The sequence below is a fragment of the Caenorhabditis remanei genome, chromosome II (genome assembly GCF_010183535.1).
Source record: "Caenorhabditis remanei strain PX506 chromosome II, whole genome shotgun sequence".
Classification (NCBI taxonomy): Eukaryota; Metazoa; Nematoda; class Chromadorea; order Rhabditida; family Rhabditidae; genus Caenorhabditis; species Caenorhabditis remanei.
This window is the reverse complement of record NC_071329.1, coordinates 19,775,531-19,800,065: the sequence shown is the minus strand read 5'-3', so window position 1 is coordinate 19,800,065 and position 24,535 is coordinate 19,775,531. Positions and strand designations below refer to the sequence as shown.

General features: G+C 37.1%; 7 protein-coding genes across 7 annotated transcripts; 4 read left to right on the top strand and 3 right to left on the bottom strand.

Annotated features, from left to right (window-relative positions):
• Positions 1–288: 288 nt before the first annotated feature.
• Positions 289–5,798, top strand: GCK72_008113 (uncharacterized protein; the record flags this gene model as incomplete). Its single annotated transcript, XM_053726647.1, has 11 exons — positions 289–441; positions 492–675; positions 724–1,068; positions 1,115–1,210; positions 1,257–1,479; positions 1,525–2,160; positions 2,212–2,593; positions 2,644–3,528; positions 3,572–4,861; positions 4,920–5,525; positions 5,574–5,798. 11 exons carry the CDS (start codon positions 289–291, stop codon positions 5,796–5,798), a joined length of 5,025 nt encoding a protein of 1,674 aa, XP_053590841.1.
• Positions 5,799–7,729: 1,931 nt separating this feature from the next.
• Positions 7,730–9,691, top strand: GCK72_008112 (uncharacterized protein; the record flags this gene model as incomplete). Its single annotated transcript, XM_003105683.2, has 4 exons — positions 7,730–7,781; positions 7,829–7,973; positions 8,064–8,319; positions 8,396–9,691. The coding sequence occupies 4 exons, from the start codon at positions 7,730–7,732 to the stop codon at positions 9,689–9,691; spliced, it is 1,749 nt and encodes a 582-aa protein (XP_003105731.2).
• A 1,433-nt stretch (positions 9,692–11,124) lies between these two features.
• GCK72_008111 (uncharacterized protein) lies at positions 11,125–13,086 on the top strand (the record flags this gene model as incomplete). The annotated part of the gene is made up of 6 exons (XM_053726646.1): positions 11,125–11,193; positions 11,247–11,312; positions 11,362–11,451; positions 11,503–11,730; positions 12,472–12,840; positions 12,886–13,086. The coding sequence occupies 6 exons, from the start codon at positions 11,125–11,127 to the stop codon at positions 13,084–13,086; spliced, it is 1,023 nt and encodes a 340-aa protein (XP_053590840.1).
• Positions 13,087–15,137: 2,051 nt separating this feature from the next.
• Positions 15,138–16,225, bottom strand: GCK72_008110 (uncharacterized protein; the record flags this gene model as incomplete). Its single annotated transcript, XM_003105718.2, has 3 exons — positions 15,138–15,255; positions 15,305–16,102; positions 16,161–16,225. The coding sequence occupies 3 exons, from the start codon at positions 16,223–16,225 to the stop codon at positions 15,138–15,140; spliced, it is 981 nt and encodes a 326-aa protein (XP_003105766.2).
• A 760-nt stretch (positions 16,226–16,985) lies between these two features.
• Positions 16,986–18,126, bottom strand: GCK72_008109 (uncharacterized protein; the record flags this gene model as incomplete). The annotated part of the gene is made up of 3 exons (XM_003105729.2): positions 16,986–17,133; positions 17,211–18,020; positions 18,074–18,126. 3 exons carry the CDS (start codon positions 18,124–18,126, stop codon positions 16,986–16,988), a joined length of 1,011 nt encoding a protein of 336 aa, XP_003105777.2.
• Positions 18,127–19,028: 902 nt separating this feature from the next.
• On the bottom strand, positions 19,029–21,430 carry GCK72_008108 (uncharacterized protein; the record flags this gene model as incomplete). Its single annotated transcript, XM_003105736.2, has 5 exons — positions 19,029–19,272; positions 19,318–19,581; positions 19,630–19,709; positions 20,267–20,591; positions 21,249–21,430. 5 exons carry the CDS (start codon positions 21,428–21,430, stop codon positions 19,029–19,031), a joined length of 1,095 nt encoding a protein of 364 aa, XP_003105784.2.
• On the top strand, positions 21,175–22,767 carry GCK72_008107 (uncharacterized protein; the record flags this gene model as incomplete). The annotated part of the gene is made up of 3 exons (XM_003105678.2): positions 21,175–21,236; positions 21,280–22,095; positions 22,587–22,767. 3 exons carry the CDS (start codon positions 21,175–21,177, stop codon positions 22,765–22,767), a joined length of 1,059 nt encoding a protein of 352 aa, XP_003105726.2.
• Positions 22,768–24,535: the final 1,768 nt, after the last annotated feature.

Sequence of the window (24,535 nt, the reverse complement as noted above, 5' to 3'; positions counted from 1 at the left end):
CCCTCTCAAGAAAATTTCCAAATAGTACATTTTCTTTGTGCTCAGTATTGTATCTTGTGGAGTACTGTTCTGCAAAACTTTGCATCTAGTCCTTCAGAACCATGAACTCAATCTACAACGTTTTTAACGAATTCTTCGGAAAGAGTAGTAAGTAATTAAAATTATTATATATTTCTATGTAATGTAAGACATACCTAAATTAAGAAGTATAATATTTTACATGAAACATTTTGTTTCTCTAAAAACTGCAGTTTTGTAAGAGCCATAGATAATTTGTATTTTACAGAAATGACTCTAAACTCAATCAATAAGATTTGGTGTAAATTAGTGATTCAAAGATATCTCGGAACCTGGCTGGAAAACACTGTATCATCTGATCAGTTGTCAATCCAACTGTCAACTGGATGCCTCGAGCTGAAAAACCTTGATATAAACGCCAATGTAAGTGTGATACACAAACAAAACTAACTGATGAAGTTAAATTTCTTTAGGCTGTAAATACTGCACTTGCCGAAAGATGCTTTCCATTTATCCTTGTAGACGGTTATATCGGGAAACTTAAAGTGGACATCCCATGGAATGCCATTATGACAGAGTCTAGTAAAATGTGCATAGACGATTTGCAACTTACATTCAAAATCGATGAAACTATAAAATTGGATGACATGAGTACTAGTAAGTTCGTAATTATCAGTATTTTGTTCATGAGTAATTTATTTTCAGCAAAATCTATAATTGAAAGTGTTTTCATGAGCTTCAGTACAGAAAAAATGATTAGAAGCGTATTCAGTGAAGTCAGTAGCGAGAACAGTTTTGCAAAGTTTGATGTGAACCAACAAACAACACAATATTTTTCTGCAATTCTGACTTCCGTTTTATCACGTTTTTGTTTAACTGTGAATAGTATAATTCTTCGATTTGAGAGCCAACAAAACACTGAATCAGATCTTGCCACTGCTGTTGAAGTAAACGTGAAGAGCGCTACGTTCGTGGACGAGCAGTCACAAAGCGATAAAATGGATGACAACGAGAAAAGCAACTGTTTGAATAAAAAGATCAATCTTTATGGTAAGGACTTCAGAATTTAATTTTTATAAAGTGTGTTCTTTTGCAGGAGTTTCTATTCACACTGATGTCTTCTCGGAAATCTATAGAAGTGAAAAATGTAGTGATGACGACATGGATACATTTTATTCTTGCCATGAAGAAAGTAAGTCATTATTGGTTTTTGTACCCACAAATATCCACTGTTTTAGTGGCTCCTTTACATGACCAGTTTCAAACCGGGAAGAGAGAGCCAGCAGGGATAAAGCTACCCTCCAACCCTATCATATGTGCCGAAATTATTGGAAATATTTCGTGTGGAATTCGATTGAACGACTGTGTTAATGAGAGAAAGAATTTGAAAATGCAAATCGATATCGCTATGGACGGAGTCAACGCTTTTGCAACACCCTCACAGATCAAAATTATCGAAAGGTTTGAAAAAATAGGAGTTGAATTATCTTACGTTTTCATTTTCAGACTTTTTATCTTCTCCACAAATTCCCAATACAAGATGAAATATAAGAACAAATCAGAAGTGGAAATCAAATCAGATGTCACAGTAAACACTAATATTGGAACACTTTCCATTTATATTCCACATTGTGACTACTTATCATCTGATTATGTATTGGAACATGGAGGATACGCTAAAGTGCTTGATATTCTTCGAAACGAGTCGACATTATTCTTCAAATCAGTCAAAAAAGTCGCAAAGCAAAGTATTGCTAATATCAGCAAAACCACCGAAAGTTGTTATCCAAAAGATCATCTCCGAATAACTGGATGTTCTTTGAAAGCCACGGCAAGACAATGGAAAATTGGAACACTCGGACAATTCTCATGTAATGTTCTCATGTCAGATTTGAATTTATTGGAATTTCTGACACCAGAAAGTGCACCTGAGAATAACGGACCTCTTTGCATCAATCTTTTCAACTTCTGGAGCCAAAACAGCAATCCAAATTTTGAAATGAGTCTGAGAACTGCTAACGGCAAGACGAACATTGATGTATTGCTGGCAGCCGTACAAACAGAAATAGACTTTTCTATCATTAACCGTATTCCAAATCTTGTTAAGTATGGACTGTTTTTCAACCAAGGATTGGGTGAAAGGTAAACAAACTAACATTGCTTCTAATTTAAGATCCTATACATCCATTACAGAAACAATGTTCCCGTGATGACAGAGAAATTTGATGGTAACATACCAGACACTATCTTCAACATGAAATGCCCCAACTGGCAAGTAGAGCTCAGAGTACCAAAGACGGATTTTCACTATCCTCTTAAATCTTTTTCTCAGAGACAAGTCCACAATGAACTTGTTTCTTTTGAAATCAAGAATCTTGATTTATCAATTCCAATTGGAGAAGGCGCCTCTATCTTCCAATTAACTTGTTCAGAAATATATGGAGATTTAAGCGGAGAAGGATTGAACATTCCAAAAGAGCAGAAAACATTTTTCTATGCATCTGAAAATCATTCAGAAAAAATCAAAGTGGAACTTTCTTTCAATATGGACTCGAAACGGAAAAAATCGAAAGCGGTAAAACTGAAAGCAATCAATTGAGTGTTAATCAGCAACTTTTTATTCAGGTTAATCAAGCTGGAGCACGTGAAGAAATGTCCTCTTTCCAAAATGGTTACGATTTAACAAATGTGCAGCTAAGGGTACCAGTGTTGAGATTCCATGTTCCAGAGAAGAGTTCACTTCAAATTTTCTACAACACACTAGCTAATGGCTTGTCATATTTTCGATCAACGACTTCAACTTTTGAAGCAGATTCAGCAAACATTGCGGAATTATTCGAAGATGTTTCACATGTCTTTGTACTGACACTCACGGCTGATAAATGCACGGTTCTTTGTAACACTCAGGATGGAAAAAAGCCTACGCAAGTTTCACTTGATTTCAAAAAACTGAATATTGGAGCAACAACCGGTCGCAAAGGAGATGTCAATCAAACACATTTTAACGTCACCTCTTCTAAAATGGAAATTGGATCAGGAGATGTTTCAAATGAAAAACGGATCCCAAATGATATTTCAATAAACAGCTTTGGAAAATGGAACAAACACTCGAGCCAACTAGAATGCGTTTTGCCAAGCGATGAGTTCAGCTGTGGTTTCAAACAAGATGCGCTTGCGGTTACAATTCGTAAGAATTTCAATCCAGATGCTAATACTATTGATGTTCTTCTTGAAATCACCATTCGCAACTCTCAGCTTCACGCCAAACCATTTAACAATTTGGAATCTTTTTGGATCACTCATCTCTCAGAACTCTTCACACTCCAAGAATATATAATCCCAGGATATGTGAAACCAGCTATTTCAATGGATCTGGACGTATCTTTGCAAAACACGTTTATCTTTTATGATCACTCATGGGTTCAGCCAAACAGCAAGCTGAAATTCAGAGGAGCCCTTGGAGAATGTACTCTTGTCACTTCTATTGTTCAGGATTCTCACGTTTTCAAGGTTGTTTAGATCCACCTCTAAAATTATATAATTTTTGTTTCAGACACTGTTAACTTCTGAAGGATGCCGATTGTACATAAGTAGAGATTCGCTACAAGAAACATCAGCCCAAACGTTCATTCCCTTTCTTAAATTCGGCTCACTCCGATTTGACGTATCACTCGATTTTACCAAAGAATATGATGTAAAAATGATGCCTATTATTGAAGCCAGCTGCCAGAATACAATTGTAATGGCATCAGTGTGCGCAGACTCACTTGCCACTCTTATCCAAACAGTCTTTGATTGTTCGGAAGAGAAACAAGAAAAACTGGGGAACACAATGAGAGAATCAGTTTGGAATGGGATGTCTAAGTTGACCGAAAGCGTAGAGAAATTGAAATCGAATGCTGGTCTACCAGATGATGTGCAGGAACGGGTTGAAGCCATGATAAAAGATGCTATGGATGAACAATGTTTGGATGTCATTTCTGAAGATCACGCAATGGATGAAAGCCAGAAGATAACGCGGAAATCGGGAAAAGTCAAAGAGGAAACTTCAGCCAAAAACTTCACTGTTGCCGACAATGGATTAGGAACTGAATCCAGTGTTAGAAGACTATTGAAGATCAGCAGACACGAGAAGCCTGAGGTTACGAAACATAATTTTTTCTATCCAATCAATGCCGAACCGTCTCAAAATATATTAGGAAATTCGACACCAACACTGAAGTTATTCGTGAAAGACGTGACCTTACGGCTTAGTCTTTATGCTGGAAACGACCTATCCGAGGTGTCTTCGCCTCCGAAACATTATTGCACAAGGGATTTCAAACATGGAAACTCGACCGGTGGGCCAAATAGAGATCAATCTGCATTCGTTGTTTTCGAATTCGACAAAATCACTTTGATCAAGCACTTCTTTGACAAAAATGCTGCGTTTTTTTCGACCACCCTCTTTGAAATTGGAGAATTTGTTATTAGGGACTGTGTCAAAGCTAGCGAAATTCAGGAGATGCTCTACCAATACTCCACGACAAATAAACCAAGACGTGAAAGTGCGCCATTCTTCAGTGTCAAAATGACTGAATCTCACTCAAGGGAAGGAAACATGAGAGTGTCAATGCTTCCACTGAAACTAAATCTTGATCAAAACACTGTGGAATTTTTTGTCGACTTCTTTGACGAAACATTGGGCATGATTGATCTCCCCAACACCTACGTGAACATACCGGTTCAGCTTCCTATTATTAAAAGCCCAGTCTCCAACGATGAAATTCTGAAAAATTTCACTATGATGGGAACTATCCATCCATCTCAATCTGTCATCATATCTGAAACTGAGGAGCACAAAGTAAGTTCGACATATTATTAAATAAAAATGAGATATAATTAATGTTAATAAATTTCAGAACTTCTTGACCAGTGTTGAAGATGAGCCACAACCAATTATCGAAAATAAATACCAGGAATTCCAGGAAATTTTTAATAGTGAGGACACATTTTTCAAACAATTTGTTTTCTCCCCATCAGTCAAAATTTACATTGACTATCATGGAAAAAGAAAATTGACCATGGAAAACCAGGATCCCATTGTCCGCTTTCTCGCTGCATTTGGACAATTGAACAAAATGCCCATTACTCTACACGAAATAAATACACGAAGCGGTTTGCTGGGAACTAGGAGTTGTTTCAAATATGCTGTCGAAAAATGGTCAACTGCTAACTTTGCCAACATGCCCAGTGTGCTTGCGAGCTTAGGACCTATCAGGCCTTTTGTTCAAGTCGGAAAAGGAGTAGTGGATCTCTTCGCGATGCCAGTTGATGAATACCGGAAAAAGGACGGACAAATGTTGAAAGGAGTCCAGAAAGGAGTGCGCTCGTTCGGTGTCTCCTCGGCAAATGGGATTGTGGGAATGGCTCAAACAGTCACTGAGTTTGTTCAGGGAGCGACAGAATGGACTATAAATGAAATAAATCCACGTGATCAACAAATGACCTATGAGACTGGCTCTAATGTATGTTAACACAATGTCTTATTATCGTTCAAATAATTCACATTTCAGAGATACCATCAAACAAAAGAAGACTTCAATCTCACCAAGGAAAATCGACCCTCTAACAATTCTTTCATTCGGAGCGCTGTCCAGTACACAGTTCCAATCTTCTTGAGTCCTCTTTTGTCTACTACACAAATGACCTCTCAACTCCTTGGCGGTCTGCGCAATCAACTAAACCCGGATACCTATCAGGACGAACTAAGGAAATGGGGAGAGAAGAAAGACAATTGATATTTTTGACATCTAAACATTTATAAAGTTTCATTGTTAAGCGATAAATTGTTGCCTTTTTGTATCCTATTTTCTTAAAATAAAAGTTCTGCCCACCTTGTGTTAATCTACTAGTTAATCTTTTCCACCATTTCTATCCAACTCCTCTGTTACTGTTTTCGATTCACTAATTATGCACAAGAAGATCGCCAACAATCTCAATTCTTACTCTCGTTTATTTTAGATCTCCATAGTAGATTGAATCAATATGTTTATTTTGTCTACTGCCGCAAATTACACCTAATCCATCTTTTATTGTTGGTCTTATCGGAGACAACTGCCACGTCATCTCTGTGAGCCAGTAATCGTTGTGTGTTAACGTCATTCCGCCACGTCACCAGTCCACGTCACCTGTCCATGTTTTGCTGTTTTTTTTACGTGGCAGACTGAAGTGCTAATGGACTACACTGAGGAGATAAGACTGACAGATGTTTTCCAATGCCTGTCAGTGTTTCCCCTCAAAGCGATCGTTTGGATCGAATGAGATAATGAGTTCCCACCACGGATGGAATGCGGGGGAAACGTAGTAATTTTATTGGCATAATGAAAATAGGAAAGAATAACTCTGTTTTTTAAATTTAAATTGATTAAAGACGGCTCTCTTGGACGTCTAGTACTCAAGCTGAACGCGCAGATAACAAAAATTTTTCTTTCACTAATTTTGACTTAGTTTCAAAAACCAGACGGTGCATACTGCCGCTGACCACATAAAATATGGAATCAAAACAAATATTATTTAGAAATGAGTTCAATAGCTCTTGAAAGCAGTGTACATTCCAGTAAAACTGTATTTTCTTTGGAAGTGAATAGTACTAAACGGCTCGAAAGCCAAGATTTTAATCCTATTGAACTGGTTAAAACCTATACGACAAAAAATAAACGTGCATGATCCCATTTTAATTCGAGTATTGCACTTTACATTCCACAAACTTCCTTCAGAAGCCTCATGATATCCCTCATGATCCCTCATGAGACCCTTCATCGTTGTTTTTTAGGAGTAAATTGCACTAGAGTGATAATTGGGTGTAGATAGTATTTGAATAATAGTCATACGTCAAAAATCGAGCAATTCTTCCCGAAGAACAGTGATGAGAAAACAATTAGAATGACATTATCTGTGAATCTAATCCACCTGGGAAAGGTTCCTGGGAAAGGTAGGAGGAGGGGACACTCATTTGATCCCATCCACACACGCAAACACAACCTCCCATTCATCTAGTAAAGACGCACATTGATTCTGTTTCTTTCTTGACTCATTTTTTACTAACCTTCTTTTTAATTGTAAAATTAATTCCATAGCTGAGCCATTTCGCTCATTTTCAACCATCCAACTAATGCTATTGGCTAGTCCATGCCGATTTCTGTATTTTTACAGGCCATTCCGGCACTATAGCAAATAAAGCAAATAATATTCTGTTTTTTATTTTGCTTTTTTCCGTTGGAAATACCCTGTTTGGAGAGGGTCTCATGATGTTACTTATTGCCCTACAAAGTAAATATTTTATGGATCTTACATATCAAAAATAGAGCTCAATTTTTTGTATTTGACAACTTTTTTGTATGGGCACTCCCAAGAGAGTTACATACCGAAAAAGTAATTTCTCTCTCAAATATACCACTTTCAGTGCAAAACGGTGCGATAACCAGATATCGCAAATTCTATTAGAACTCTTATGTGTTAGGGTCCCTGCTCTCATTTCCTTTTATTCAAATTGCTGTCTTCAGCGTGCCGGATCACTCTGTAATTTTCTAGTCAATTTCCACAGACTTCAATATTCCTTTTATGAATATCTCAAATCTCCCTTGTCACATACTTTTCCCGTTTCCTTTCGTTTAGTCTCGTGTTAATTTCTATATTATCTTTCACTTTTTCAGTATCACTACTTTGGAACATGTCTTCTGAAAACCAGGAGAACCAACCCAACCAAGTTACATCTCCAAAAGGTACATAATTTAAATAGTTCTAAATTGAAAAAATGTGCATTTTTCAGCTTCGTCGGAAAAAACTAGCAGACACAAGCCATATAGATGTCGTCTTTGTCCACAGAGGTTTGGATTTCGATCACTTCGGGAAGAACACGAAAAAATGCATAAAGATCCGGAACTTAAGTGTGTTTTGTGTTCTAAACTTTTTCGGTAAGTATTTTAGCTGAAATAGTTGACATTTATGAGAGAGTTGTTCCTGCTTTAAAATTCACTAAACCAAAACAATTTCGATCTTTTCAGTCTGAAAGGGAACCTGAAGAAACATTTTCAACTACATTTCCTTCGCGAAGATGAGTTCCAAAAAGCATGGGAGTCGTATATTGATGACGAAAGCAATGCGAATGCAAAAAATAATGGCCCAACAAGTACTCAAGTCGACACTAAGCCAGTTTTGAAAGATTTGAAGAAGAATAGAGCAGCTGACAGCAGGCGGTCCTCTATAGAGCCAAAACCAAAAAAGGCCAAGCCCAATCTAGCAAAAGAATCAAATTCTAAGGTATATTTCTAAGCAATTTCTTCTTTAAAACCTAGGCGCTTTACTAAAAAGGTTACATTGAATTTTCATTTTTCAGAGCACAAGATGCTGCAAACTCAAGGATCTACGATATGGGACCTCAAACAGATTTTGCATGGCCGAGGAGTGTCGCATTCCACCAGGAGCCAAGTATATGTGCCCCAAGAAGGAAATGGACGATGAAGTTCAAAATTATTGTCTGAAGTGTTTCGAGGATGCTGACTTGAATGTAAACGATTGGGAAGAAAAGGAAAACACGAACCCAGCACTCGAGGAAATCGACGAGTGTGGAATATGCAAAAGGCTGTTTCACAGAGTATGCGAATTGAATATCAGAAGCAAATCGTCTTTCATCTGTAAGAAATGTTCACCACGGCGAGTATTCAACATGATGAGAAGAGTTGGAACCGTCAACGAGGATGAATGCGCAAAGTTTATGGCGAGGAAGCTTAACGAATTCATTCTACAAAATAACAGGCAAAAAAAACATCAAATACCAGTAACCGTCGTCAGCTTTACCAAAATGAAGGAAGTTGTCACAAGCGAAATGTGTCCAGAGCTTGACGCCTCCGATTTCATCCAGAAATACTCCGAAACCGTGAAATTTGTGTATCGTGCAATCTACGCTTATCACATGATCGATGGAATCGATGTTCCCTTTTTCTCCATGTTTGTAACTGAATACCCATCACATGCTGGACAAAGTTGGTGTACCATCAATTATTTGGACACGGTGCCATATTTCGAGTCGAAAGGTATCAAAAGGGGAGCAATGCATGGAGAAATAATACTTACATATATCGATTATATGAAGTCTATCGGGTATGAAAATGCTCATATCTGGTCAAATCCACCTAATCAAGGCGATGATTTCATTTTTAATATACATCCGGACTATCAAACATTCCTGGGACAGAATGGATTGAATGACTGGTATATTCGAATTCTCCAGAAAGGAAAGGAAGATGGAATTATTCAATCCTACAAAACTTTTGAAGAAAAAATGAAAGAAAACGTTTTCAAAAGTATGGTCGATATTCCAATTTTTCCGGATTCGTTGTGGTCCAATGTTATGAAAGAGACAAATATGGAAACTTCCAACAAGAATACCTTCAAAAAGAAAATGCAAGCCAATTACAAGAAACATGCAGTGGACAATTTTTGGCTCAAGTTGAACGAGCCAAGCGGCTCAGAGCCGGCCATTCCGACACTCTTCCCACATCCAATCATGGGCGATCAAGAGACGTTCATGGACAAATGCGCGGAAATGAATTTGGAATTCTCCACTCTCCGAAGAGCAAAGTTTTCTTCTGTGTCTCTAATTAAGCTCATGTATGACGCTGATTATTTTTAATTATTTTAAAAACATATTTTTGTGATTTGAGCTATAAAGTCAATGAATAAATGTTTTTAAGCATTAAAATGCTCAGAAATACATAAAATATAGTTCAGAGCCAAAGTTGGAGCACAAATAGCCTTGCAATCTGTTGAAATTCCGCCTACCAACTTCTTATTTGCATATTTTGCTTTATCTCTAAAATCTTTCAAAAAAAGTTTTCATTTTCTCCTACTTTTCAAGGATATCATTTAGCAGACATGTCTCCCCCTTACAGACGACCTTCAAACGTACTCTGTGCTCTCCACTCTTCCTGCATTATGCAACTTATCTCTCCAACTTTAAAGTGCAACAACCATCGAAGAGTACACCTGCCTCCTTTTCTCTTCTCAATGTGTATTAATTGTGTCATGGATAATGGTTCATATGAACATCTGGCGGCGGATTACTGCTATCTTTCCTTTCTATTCTCATTTATGGCCTATCACCAGTAATGACATTGATTTCTTTTTTACAGTTTTAAAATAAATAATTCAAATTTGAAATATATAATTTTCATACTTGCCAAGGCCCGGATTTCAAGAAATGAACCAATTTGGCTCCAACTTTTTTTTCAAATTTTCTCAAATTTTCATCGAAAATGTGATCATTTCTGATGATTTTTCAGAATTTCTTCTAATTCTGAATGATATTCGAAAATTTGGCTTTTTCGTGAAAAAAACTTGAAAAAATGTGAAATTTGAACATTGGCGCCAAGTACCGGGCATTGACAAGTATTTCAATTTTAGAATTTTTGTTAAAACATTTCAAGTTTCACTACACTAGAATTGTATTTTAAAATGAATCAATGTGATGGTTACTATCCAATAGTTTGATTCCGTTATCTCTCATTCTCGAACACATTGTTTTTGTTTTCTTCTTGGCCCTTTTTCGCACAAAAATATTTAGGATGATCTCTCATTGTTTGTATTTCCTTCTGACCTTCCTTCACACTAATAAGAAAAGAGCCCAAGGGTGATCCACATTTTATTGATTTCTTAATCCCTTCAAAGGACACCTGTTACACTACTATTCTCTCTTTTTTGTGACATCTGTGTCCCCTCCCTCTATTCGAATGTCTTTGAACGGCTATTGATTTCTGGCATAACATTTCTGCCATCTAATTTTACTCTGAAAAACAGTTATATAAATATTTAAAGTAATTGTTTCTTTTTTGATCTATTTCTGAAAGATAAACGAAAAATTACTTTTTTTAGTCAAAAAACTCGAAAAATTTCCAGAATAAAATTTTAGTTTTTAATTTTGAATTGAAAATTTGAAAATTCGGGCCGGTAGAATCGTTTAAATCGGCACGGACAAAACAGATTGATATTCTTTACAGTATTCAGGTTTTTTCTCATTCTTATTCTGTGTACTAGCTATTATTTTTGTTAACTGTTTTCTATTGCAGCATGAAAATGCTGACCTGCACATTTTGCCCGTTCAAAACGAATCTGGAAAATACGCTGAAATCTCATATGGTATGAATTCATTTCAGAATTATTAAAAAGTATTGATATATGTATTGATTTAGGAGGCGCATGTCAGTGGCCAAATGATGTATACATGCGATACCTGCAACATTCAATTCACACTTAGAGTGAGCATTTTTCTCTCTCTTACAAGTTGCATAGTGCTTGTTTTTCCAGACCAACTTACAGCGTCACAAAACTTTACACGACAACTCGAAATGGTTCGAATGCAAGTTTTGTCTGAAAAAATATCCTCGGAAGGATATGGTGAGCAGCCTAGATTTTGTGTGTGCATAGTTTTTTCTATCACGTTTTCAGATGAAAGACCACACAATGACTCATATTCGGCAAGAGATCCATTTCGAATGCCCCGTACTTTCGTGTAACTTCGAATGTCTTCTGTACTCGTCTCTCACGAGCCATCTGGACTCCGATCACAATATTTCTGCAGAGAAACCAGGCAACTGCAAAATCTGTCGGCGCACGTTTGATAAACCAAATCGTCTTCTAATTCATTTCCACACTGGACACGAAGATGACGAGAAAGTGAGTAACATTCAGTACCGGTCAAAAGGTGGAAAAGTTGAAAATGTCTAACTGTGACAGTGTGTCATGATAAATCTGATTGTCCCATCAAGTATATTTTTAATGATTCATACAGATTGAACGTCGGTTAATTAACAATTTTTTTGTACGGCCATTCCCTAGAGGGTCATTTTAAGACGACAGCTCAGCAATCTTACATTGAAATTGGTCTAAGAAAACTTTAATGAAACGTAACTCTTAAGAGTGCCAGTACAAAAAAGTTGTCAACTACAAAAATGAAGGTCTACATTTGATCTGTATGATCCATTAAAAACCTTACTGGGTGTAACAATCAAAAATACCATGGCACACTTTCAAAGTTGGACAACTTCTATTAATAACGGCCAAGGTCCAAAACCTTGGGACCGGCATTGTCACTGTCCTTGTTGTTTACCATAGTTGTCCGGAATCCGGAAATCAAAAAATGTCATTCCGTACAACTATGTTTTGTACGCATGAGTCCAAACAGCAGAGTAAGAACACCATTCTTAATGGCAAGAATCGCTCATTCGAAGTTGTCATAAGAAAATATTTTTGCCAAGTGTACTTTCGAGGTTAGGTCTAGCTAGAATTTTCTACAAAAGTCCTGGTAAATTGAGATTTAGTCGGTTTTGGAATATTAAAATTAGTGGAATTCTGATTTAGCTCATCGGTTCTAAAAAACTCAAAATTTATTATTTCATTATGAACTTTCATTTTCAGACTGCGGTGAAAAAAGAGCTCACGCCACGGAAACGAAAGATCAATGATTCCAATAGCTCAAATCAAATGACTACTCATCTGGCTCCACTGATAAAAAAGGAAAATGTTGATGATTGCCTGAATACTTTAGAAGGTGAGACACCTCTTCAACAACTTCTTGGACTGATGAATCAAACTCATGAGAGCCAGATTGATTTATCAGAACTGAATAATGAAGGTTCCTTTGAAAGATCTGAGTCAGTGGATACTGTATCAACATCTACCATTTCGAATGCTTCTACTTCATCGCCAACCTTGATGGATTTTCATGGATTACCTGATAGAACTGAAGAGAAACCATTATCTGATCATGGCACAACCCCAATATCGGTAGGTCATAACCAAAAAGTTTCTATGTGAGCAGCTCTTTTTCAGACATGCCTGCACTGCGGAATCACTTTCAACGACATTATAATGTACTCGATGCATTCGCTTCTCCATTCGGAACAAGACCCATTTCAATGTGGATTGTGTGGGGTTCAATGTCAAAACAAGTACACCTTCGCACTACACGTTGTTTATTCTGATCACAGCAAAATGGAAACCAATTCGACTGATGCAGAAATTCAACCATAATCGAGTCACCATTTTTTCTTTTAAATATTCTTTATAGTTTTTTTTTTACAAATTCTACTGTGAAATTTTATCTTTAATTGTTAATTGTATATTTTTATAACAAACGGTTTACTGTCAAAATGTGAAGGCTTCAATTTACCTAGTCATAACAAGTTGAGCACCACTTCAGCTATATGAAACCGTATGAAATATGAAACCTGTTCCTTGGGCTAGAGAAAAATATATTGAGTATGCATTCTTACATTGTTACTCGCCATTACTTCGCGATTTTTTTAGTAATTATTGAGTAACCAGTCGGTTAACGCAGCCTAACGGCTGCTAAACCTCCTTTTCTTCTCCACCCTTCTGGGTGTTTCAGCGCCTGCGGCGCTTCTCAAATGGTTCAGACTATCGAGGTTTCATAATTTTTCCTACTCCTGGATCGTATAAATTTTTCACTTGTTATTAGTTTTTGTAGGCTAAGCAGCCCGTTATGATAGAAACCAATTAAAGCACCTCTGCTTTACTGATAAGATTTCGACAAACTTTCTCAATGACTTATCTTTCCTGTGGAATATGAAGCGATTTTTTTCTTCACAAATATTCTTAAGGAAACATAGACAGCAGAGTTGAGCGGAATTCCGCCTTCCGCCACTTTTTTCATTCCGCTTTCCGCTTTCCGTCGAAATGTTTTTATTCCGCTTTCCGCCTTCCGCCTTCCGCCTTCCGCTATTTCAAGAGCTTTTCCGCCTTGCGCCTAGAGGATATCAGCTTGAAAAATTTATTCGTTTTTTTTGCAGCAAAGATATCAGTTTTTGCCGAAGAAAAAAACAAAATTTTACCCAACTTTAACCATTTTAAGGGCTCTTTGCAACAAAATAAGGCCAAATCGTCTTCTTAAAAACGACATTTTATTCCGCCTTCCGCCTTTTTGCATTTTTTCATTCCGCTTTCCGCCAAGAAATTTGTTGCTTCCGTCTTTGGCTTTCCGCCGATTTTTATTAAATTCCGCCTTCCGCCCAAAAAATTTTCATTCCGCTTTCGCCTTTCGCCTTCCGGCAAAAATGTTTCTTCCGCCATCCGCTTTCCGCTTTCCGCCAATTTTTTAAAATTCCGCCTTCCGCTTGCCGCTTTCCGCCCAAAAAATGTTTACTTCGCTTTCCGCCTTCCGCCAAAATAGTTTCTTCCGCCTTTCGCTTTCCGCTTTCCGCCGATTTTTTTTAAATTCCGCCTTCTGTTTGCCGTTTTCCGCCCAAAAAATGTTTACTCCGCTTTCCGCCGTCTGCCTTCCGCCATTTCAAAAACCGCATTCCGCTCAACTCGGATAGACAGATCAATTAGAAGTTCGTCCTTCACGATCAGAGTTGAACGGAATGAAGAAAGTGGCGGAAAGCGGAAGTCGGAATTCCGATCAACTCTGTTCAAGATGCAAGAACCAATCATATCCCACTATCATCTTCTAATATTACTAACCAATCAGAAATTATTTACTTCTGATCCTCACAGACTTCATCTGTGTCAAGAAGTTTCAAGAACTTTATCGGAATTTCGAAAGGATGAAAATCACCTTCGGCAAGTTAGATTCCTTGCTAACAAATCAGTTGAATATTATTTAACCTTCAACATCAACATCTGACTCGTCTCGTCCACATCTGGTTGTTCATAGCAAAAACAGTTTGCAGAATAGATCTGACCCAAGATTCGTAGAACAACTTTCCAAAACCATACGAAAATGTGAAGAAATGAATTCATTTGAAGAATGAAAAAGTTGTATAACTATTTTTCCCGTGAACTCCTATTTCCCTATTTCGGAAATGAAAGCCACTGAAAGGCTTGAAAACCACGTTTTTTCACGTAGTGACCTATTTTCGAACTATTTGAACTAAAAAAATAGACGGGCATCATCCGGGGAAAATTTCCAAACGATCTGTGTAAGTTTCATTAAAAACCGTTCAGTACAGAGGGCGCTAGAGTCGGCGACATACGGACAGACGGACAGATCTGCTGAATATTATTATTGAGTAATTATTTTGTAAGTTGTCAATTTTCCTGTTGTCAGGCTTCAAAAAAAGTTATTTCGCCAATACTTCCATTCTGACGTAGAAATCTTCTTCCTTTTCAATTCCATACAGAATGAGAACCGTAGTAGGTGTCATTGGTAGGGAAATGCAAATTGAATCAGTAAGCATACTGAAATAGCAAAACAGTTTGCCTAGTTTACTTAACTTTGCACACTCACCTCTCGTCCGTGTCCTCTCTTTCACTAATTTCTCCGCCGAACTCAATTTTGACTGCATTCAATAAGTTTTCAGTTTCATCTCGATCAAATATCTTCAATAAACATACTGTACTTCTCGCTTTGCAGTTCAGCCATTCTCTGATTAGGCCAAATACTTGCTCATCTGGTGACCAAATAAGATCAAAGGTGACAAATCGGTTATGGAGGAATGGCAGAGACGGAAAATTTTCATTTTCGATACCGTTGATAATTACGTGCTCCGCTGTCTTTAACATAGGAAGTTCCAAGTTTTCCGGAGTGTTCAACCAGATTTTCAGGCGTCTCAAAGGAAAACTTGCAGAGTGAATAATTGCCAGAAAATCTTGCGGACTATTGAATCCAGTGATCAAGTCTCCAGGACGTACCAAAAATCCAACAGGCAAACGGAGAACTTTGTCGTCGTAAATATCAATTCTTAATATGTTCACTCGAATATCTTTTCTACCTTCAAACAGGGCACATCCCAGTCTTTTCATAGCCTCATGGAATACCAGAGGTACGCGTTTCGCGTAACTTTTCCCAGAATTTAGATTTGTGTAAGTAATTTCAGTATATTTCGAAATGTATCTCCGTGGGTTGGGACCAATTCGGATGTCACCTGGCGTAAGAATCTCTTCCAGCTCCTCTTCATGTTCTTCAATTTCATATTTGATATTGTCAATTTTAATTAAATTGTTATCAAATTCTAAACGCTCGAGGTGAAAAGGGAGTAACTTCTCGAGTTGACTAATTATCAAACATTGACTTGAGATCTGGATTCTGAAAAACATAAGCTTGAATATATATCAATTGTCATAAAAATTAAAATGGCACTCACCTTTTATTCGGTTTAATATATTCCAATACCAGTCGTTGGCAAAGGTAAGACAGCCCGGCAGACATCGATTTCACAAGACTACACACAATGAAATAATGGGACACAGAGACAGAGGTCCTACTCTTCTCCACGTCACTTAGACAGAAAAAAGATCGTTTTGGGAAACCAGGTGAGAAACCTGATGACGTCACACTATGGGATTCTGAGTCTTCAGATAGCTCTCTCCATTGAAAAGAGAACTCGTATTTGTGAACGAGTTGATGGATGCATGATCTTGTATTCTATCTATTAGACTGTTATAGTTTTTGTCCGCCAGGAAAAAGGTTTGACTATAAATTTGGAATACAGATTTCTGTCGAATGTGATTTTAAAGCTGCAACCTATTTCGAGTAGTTTCGGTTGTTTATATTTGATGTCATTTTAATTTAACCAAAAATAAGTTTTCTAACACAATACTCTCCAGATGATACTTTCGACACTTTACCTTTCCCATTCGTAATGTTATGGGTTCAATTATTAAATAAGGTCATCTGACTTGAATTTTTAATGGCGTATTGCCAGTCTCACTAAAAATTGTATATGTCGCTTGTAATTCAATTTAGTTCACAACAGAGAAAAATGTTTATTCAAAAACCGAACGATAAAAAAATTAAATTTAAAAAAAGGTTTGAGTTAATTTTTCGAAAGAAATGTTTTAACAGTAATTTTTGAAAAAGGAGTTTTGGAGCGTTTTGAGTAATAACTCTGGTGAAGTTATACTATGAATTTAGTGATAAAAAGTATTTGAAGTGTATTTTTGAGGTCCGTCGAATGACAAGTATGGAATTAATCAATCGGAGCAGTAAGCCCGACGGGAATCACTTGCATGTTGATAGCTCTTATTGGATATGTGTAATCTGGATCAAAAATTGTGAACCCAAAAATTACAATTTCGGATGTTTTGCTCATAGGGAGCGAGATGCACTCATTGTATCTGAAAAACCGTCAATAGGAGGAAATAGTTCTCAACATGTTTGAAAACAGTTTATAGCTATCGTATAATTAACTCACCTGACATCTGGCATCGATAATTCTACAAAGTTTCCATTGAACTCCTCTCGAATTGTATCAACCACCTCGACCGTCCACTCTCTATCCTCATAGTTTTTGACCGTATAGCACATTTTGATGTCTTTTCCAGACGATTTCCAAGTTTGAATAATTCCCGATATATCGGTTATAGAGGGACTCACTGACAAGTTCAACACCACATTTTTATTAGGAAGGTTCTTCAATTCGTCAATCCAAGTGAAAAACAAAAAATCAAAGTCTGTGATCAACAACTTCTGAGCGGTTTGAACTGCTGGGTTCTGAAAGTATTCCGAAGACTCATATTGGATCATGAGCTCTTTTAATGGAAAACTCGTAACAGCAATGAATGGGAGATAGTTGTTCAAATGAGTAGAACCAAAATCAATCTTGTTCGCTTTAAACTTCAATTCCATTGGCAAATGGGAAACGTCAATGCCATTAAATGGAAAACCCAAACTATCAACATTGATATTGTTCCTGCCACCCAATAAAACTCTGATCATTCGTGTAGTCGCCTCAAATGCTTCGAGATCTTCACGAATCCGATTTTTTCTGGAGTGTTTTCCAGAATTATTTTGTTCGAAATCTATCGCAATATATTTTTGAAGGCCTACTATCTCATCCAATTTTGAGTTTTGATCTTTTTCTACTGGTTTCATATATGTCATGATTGAGTACATGACACTGTTTATTTTCAACGTGTTTCCCCAGAAAACCAAATTGTCCAAACATAGCGGTATCGATTTCTCTACTTGTTTGATAGTTGGACATCTGAAGGAAACGTGGATTCTGTAAAAGTTGGAAAATTAAAATGAGCCAAAGATCGCTAAGTTTCAATTTACCGTTTGTTCGCTTCAATGTATTGTAGAATACATCGTAGGGTAAGGCTAGACATTCCGGGAGGCATTATAACAGAAATATTACGTGAAGAGTGAGAACAAGGTACACGTCACTCTACACAACGACGGTGTTCTGTCCAAGATTATTTTCTGTGCATATGACTAAGGATTACATTGTTTGTCTAACACTAATGGGGTGACAATAGATATTCTCTTAATACCAAGTGCATTATTTGCTCGTAAGATTGAGTACATTGTATGTGAATAACTCATGCGCGCGGTTTTTCAAACTTGAAATTTGGATTGCCCCACAATTTAGGCCTACAAACACCATAGAATGAGCTAACTAGGGAGTTATCCGGACTAATTTCAGACTTTTGAAATATGACCTATATGGTTGGATATTTCGAAATCTCAGGATTTCAAAACTGTTTTCAAATGCTGTCGAACGCATCTATGGGATCAAGAAAATGTCTCTAGGGATCAAAAAAAAATAAAGCTCAAAGTTTTTGGATGATTTACGTAACTTCAAAGTTTCTATTTTAAGTACTGAAATCTCACAAAAACCTGCATAACTTTTATCATGAAATCGTTCTGCAAAATTTGTATACAAATTCGAAAAGAGAACGCCCCTCAGCTTTTCATCGATATATAATTTGACCCAGATCCCCGAAAAACGTCTGGATCATTCCTTAGTAAGTTTAACGATCATATTGGGGGTAGGTTCACTTTTTTGTGGATTTGGAGCAAAAAAAAAACACGAAATTCTCAAAATTTTACAATAAATCAAAAAAGGAAGATGATAAATATGTATCCAGAAGGGAGCGAAAGCAAAAAAAAAACAAGAATAGTTGTCCAATTAACAGAAAAGGGATAAAAATATATTAACAAAACTGTAACAAGAAGTTTCTCGAAAACTGTAATAAAAATCTGATTAAAACATTATTCCGTTAAATAGTTATTTCGTATCATCTTTTTTCTTCATTTCCATTCGCTCTTTCATCATTTTCGTCATATCCGTCCCCAATGTCGTCAATTCACGAAGCCACAAATGATTCGTCATGATTCCCATTCCATGAGTCGCTTGAGAGAATTCCTCCATTCCGAGATTCAAGCTGAGATTATTTGAAGCCTTTGGGCGGAGTCCGGTGCACGGTGGAACGACTGATGAGATAATGTTGTTGAGAGACGACATGCATTCCCTAAAATTGAGAGTTTAGTTCATTTGTGTGAACTTAGTAACTCACATGAATGCCTCCGTATTCAACAAACTTTCCAACTTGACATTTTCTTGGCTCAGCGCCTCTCTAGCAAACTCTTCAGCCAGTTCTGCTTGGGGATATCCGTTATCAATCGCCTCGTCCAAGTCTTTACCAAAATGAACAGCTTCGGCTTCTGTCAACGAAATGATCGAGTTGGGAGACGCGTTTTGTCTTGTGTTCAGAACGAGATCCACACCGCGTCCCTCCAATTTCTTGCGTAGAATCTCTCCGCCGTTCCTGACCTTTGATCTGGAAGTCAAAAAACTTAGTTATTATTTATAGAGAATTCTAGTGAACTTCTTCAGTGTGCACGCGATACTGGAACTGTTGAGCTTCTCAATTCCATTGATTCTTCTATCGACCTCTGATGTTGTAACCTGCAAATAGTTAATAGTAGTTTTCTAAACAAGAAGAGTGATACCGAAAGTTTGGGGACTAGAAATTTTTGTTGTAATCTCCAGCCAGGAATGTGCGGAACGGATATTTCGAATTTTGTTTTCCGTCGGAACATTACCGAATTTTTTTCCGGGCTTTCGAAAAATTCCGATTTTCGAGAAATTTTCGGAAAAACTTCGGGTCCGAAATTTCCGAAATTTCGTATATTTTCATGCTGATAAAAAAAAAAGGAATTTGTGCAGAATCCATGCTGCAAAAATAACGTGAACGGTTCCAAAACGTCACACCTGAGTCAAAAGTTATAAAACTTTTAGTTTTTGCTGCATACTTACTGATTTTGACTATGAAAAAATGTAAAACCGAGTTTCCGTTTTCCCCCAACATTTGAAAATAAAATTCGGAAACGTTCGGGAATTTTCGAATTTTTAGTTCCGCACATCCCTGGCTGGAAGGCGGAGCCTAAAACTCAAATGGAAGTTTTTGGTCCGCAAACACCGAAAATCCCTTTTCAATTTTGGCAATATGAAGAGTCACTTACATTATAGAAAACTGGTGTATGGCTTGTTGAAGTCCGTCCTGCGACTAGACTGAAGTGATCCAGTTGTGGGTCCTCTTTCTCGAATCCAGCAGGAATCCCATCAATGCAAATGTCCCTTTTACTTGTGAAACCCTCTGGTAACTCTACTTGTGAGTGTGGTGACACGGCGTTGCCTTCGGAAGACCCAGAATTTTGACTCGACACAAGATTGTTGAGCACGGAATGCTGTTGAGCTGGAGCTGCGCCATTTGGATAGTTTGGAGCAGATGAGTTCTGGGATCGTTCCTCCTTCGCAATTATGTTCAGTTCCATAACCGACTGATGGCTGAAAGATGAGAAATAATGGTAACAACTGTAAAAACATTATCAAAGATAAATGTAGCGGGCTGATAAGAAAAGTGCCAGAAATTTCGAAAAATTCTGAAAAATAGACAAAAATGAAAAAGGGAAAATAAAATATGGCAAACAATGCTCAAGGAGTCAAAAACATCTCTTTGATCTACCATGCAACTATAAATTTTAAAAAAATTGCAGGCCTAAGATTTAATTAATTGTGTCTTTGCGCCATCGTTCAATTTTCAAAAATCTCAGATCCGGGTAAAGAGTTCACTGAAGAGAGCTGATATAATCGCATCCAATTTAGTGTGTCTATTCTGAATTAGTAGAGAAAATTTGGTTCATAAAGAAGGAAAAAGAAGAAAAAATAGACAACTCAAAAAATATTGATCTACGAGGTGTCCGCCAAATGTCAATGGGAAAACAAGAATGGTGTACGATGAGGTGTGACCTAGAATGTTCTCCCACCATTCTGTAGGATTTGCTCTATTTGTTTTGCGCGCTCACCATCTGGGCCAAATGACCCTCGCCCCCACCCTGTCTTCTTACAAAAATGGTAACTTTTCAGCAGAATGAAACCGCTCCCTTATCTCACATGGCCATCAATTCTGGAACACATGGACCCGCTTGTCAGGTAATCACTAACTTGTAAGATTGCTCTTGAACTAGATTTTCAGACTTCAACTCGTCCGGAGTAGCCAAGACATGAAAACAGCCGAGAAGAGACTCCCGATCCGAATAGACTATCTCCACCTGGATCGGAATTGTATCAACATCAACGGAATTAAGTACGAATTTCTGGTTACCAACTATACTCTCAGCATTCATTCGGCAAACGGAGATCTTCTCAAACGAGAACGCGTTCGAGGAGGAATGTCGAGGAGAGAGGCAATTCAGTATCTATATCGAAAACTGTTCGGAAGGAATCCCGTTGCTGTGAATGTCAAAAACCTAGTGATAGATGTGGACACATCTTGCCGTGACATTTATTGGCCCATCGACTTAAAATTGAATGTGTATAACCTGAAGGTCACAAAAATGTCAGGTCGCGATATTGTTAATCCCAAGAAACACAGAGGATTATTAGTTGGAATGGAAGATCACGATATGCCAAGTGCTGGATACGGTGCCTGGAATCTCACAAATTTTTTCGAGTATCTTCGGGGATTTGTCACGAGCACCTCTCTGAACACTTTGGAAATCGCTGAAGCTATTAAGTTAGTGAAATGTCCGGAAATCAAAACAGCGAGGAAGTTGATCATTAACGGAGAACCAGCACGACTACTGAGACTGAAGAATGTTCGGGTTCATGTTAAAGGAGGGTTCTACTCATGGCAGCAAGCGAAGGAGTTGATTGAAAAGTGGCGATCAAGCAGTTATGAGGGAGGTCGGCACTATTCAGTGGCAATCAGAAAACAGAAGGATGTTATCGGATTGATGGAGGAGATTGAAAGATTGCCGACTGCTAGGGAGACAAAGATTGAGGACAAAAGGTGAGCTGTGCAAGAATCAATGTTAAATAGTACCGGACAAAATGATAACATATTTTGCCTTTTTCAGTTGAAAATGCCCAATTTTGAGAGTGTGTCAGGGTAAAACTAACTGTCCCACAAAATAACTTTTTATGTGATCAAACAGATCAAAAGTAGAACTCCATTTTTAAAATTGACAGTTTTTTATAGGACACGTTCCTAGAGAGTTATAGTTATTTTCAATCAACATCTCAAAACTCACTATTTTGCACTGAAATGGGTCGATTTGAGGGGGAAATTACTTTGTCGATATGTAACTTGCTAGGGAGTGTCCGTCCAAAAAAGTGTCAACTACAAAAATAGAGTTCTGTTCTTGGTCTGTTCGATCCATAAAATGTTATTTTGTGGGACAGTTAGTTTTCCCATGACACACTCTTAAAGTTGGGGATTTTCAGCTGAAAAAGGCAGAATATGATATCTTTTTTGCCGGTATGATTTTAACTTAGTTGCAGGCATACCTCTTCTAAATGCATCACTCTCCCGATGGGTGGATTCAAAAAGCTCAACGTCTACTATCTGATTATCGAGAACGAGAAAAGAGCAGCTGACACCTCCTATGAAATTCACTTCGAAATCGATGATGGTGATTATGCAACGCCAGTTTATAATGGTGTGTTCGGACCGTTCAATTAGTTTTGCTGCGAGTATGTTTCCTGTTTTTCTATTATTATTCTTGTTTCAAACTGTGCAATAAATAAGCTTTTCCGTTTTATATTTTTCGAAGATGAAAATATGGACTTTTTTCAGAAAACATTTAGTTTAAGAAAGTACCATTGTAGCGAATAAGCAAGGCGGTCGGTCTCGGCGAGAAGCTATCACTTCGTCAAAATGTGAGGATTTTTTGATTCTTTAAGAATCCTTAACGTCGAAATGGACTGCTCTAATCTACGAAGTTTTTGAAAGTTAGGTTTGTTAAGATTCAGACGTTTGACATCTCATAGATCCAATCAATTACCCAATATACCTTATATGTATCGGTTTCTGAACATGGGCGGTTCCATTTAAAGGCGCATGGAACTTTTTCAGATATCCGTTTTTCTAGATTTTGGAAACTTGAAGAAAAATCTCTATGCTCATTTGTTGAGAATAGTTAAATTCCCAAAAAATGTGAAAATGAAGATTCAAAGATTAGGAATTTCTACCTACCGTAAAATCGATCAAACCAATTCTAGAAGACACTAGCTTTTTTTGAAACTCAACTTGAGTCAACCGGCATTGCTAATGCTTAGTTACTCAGAAGTACTTATCAACCTTACCAATCAAAAATTCGAGATTCCGAAAGTGATTTTGACAGATATTTTTGAATTGACTGGGAAATGGATTGAAGCACAGCCATCTGTTGGATACAAACTTTCAATGCGAACTGATAATGTGGAATACTATTCGAATCAGTTGAGCAATCGATTGAACTCTGTTAAAGAAGATTTTCCTGATTAGACGTATGTTCTTTACCTTTCTCAAAGTTCAATATATTCATTATTTTATTTCAAAAGTGTCCCCTTCCCAAATTATTACGTGGTTGCTATTATCAATTTCAGTCAAATCATTAGGAGAAGTTGGCTTAATTTCCGTTATTATTATTCAAAGAATTTAAAATTTCACTATTTCCTAATACTTCCTCTCTACATTTTTTTATTTCATTCAAATTTCGTTGTTTTCTTCTCTCCTTTTCTCTTAAACAATAAACAAACCGGATTTGAATTTTATTTTCTGTGTTTTACCTGGTTTTCTAGATATCTGGAGAGCACTAACCAAGACTGATGGCCTCTATTGAGGGCATTTTTAGCACGTTTTGGCTGTTGCATTTTTTTTCAGAAAAATCAGATGACAGATGCTTAACCTGATCCAATTCCGGATTAAGCACCACTAGTGAGAGCATCGTGGACTGAGACATTTTTGGGATTATTCTAAAATTTTTAACTAAATGATTTATTGAGATATAAACAAGATATATTTTAACTTTTATTTCTCAAACCAAACATATTTCTCATTTTTCTTGTTTTATGAAGTTCTGAATAGTTTCTTTTTTCGATAACTACAAACTGTTAAAAACATTTCCATCTATTCTCAATAAAATATTTTCATTTTCCCATCCAGTGCCAAAATAAAAGCGATGTCTTCTGGAAATAGTTTTCTTTTTGTTTCTTTTCAGTTCACGTAAAATGTTTCTCTGATTTTAGAAAAAACACATAATTTGAAGCAGATATTACTCATTGACTTCGTGAATCATAGTTTAGATGGAAAGCACGAGAGGCGCAGAGTGGAAAGATCACAGAAATTTAGGAGAGTGTTTACAACATGTTGGGTAGAGCTTCTACAGATCGTTCGCATGTATTTCCTCGAATTGCCCATTATTCGTTTATTTTTGTCTTTTGAGGAAAATTATTGATTACTGTCGGCT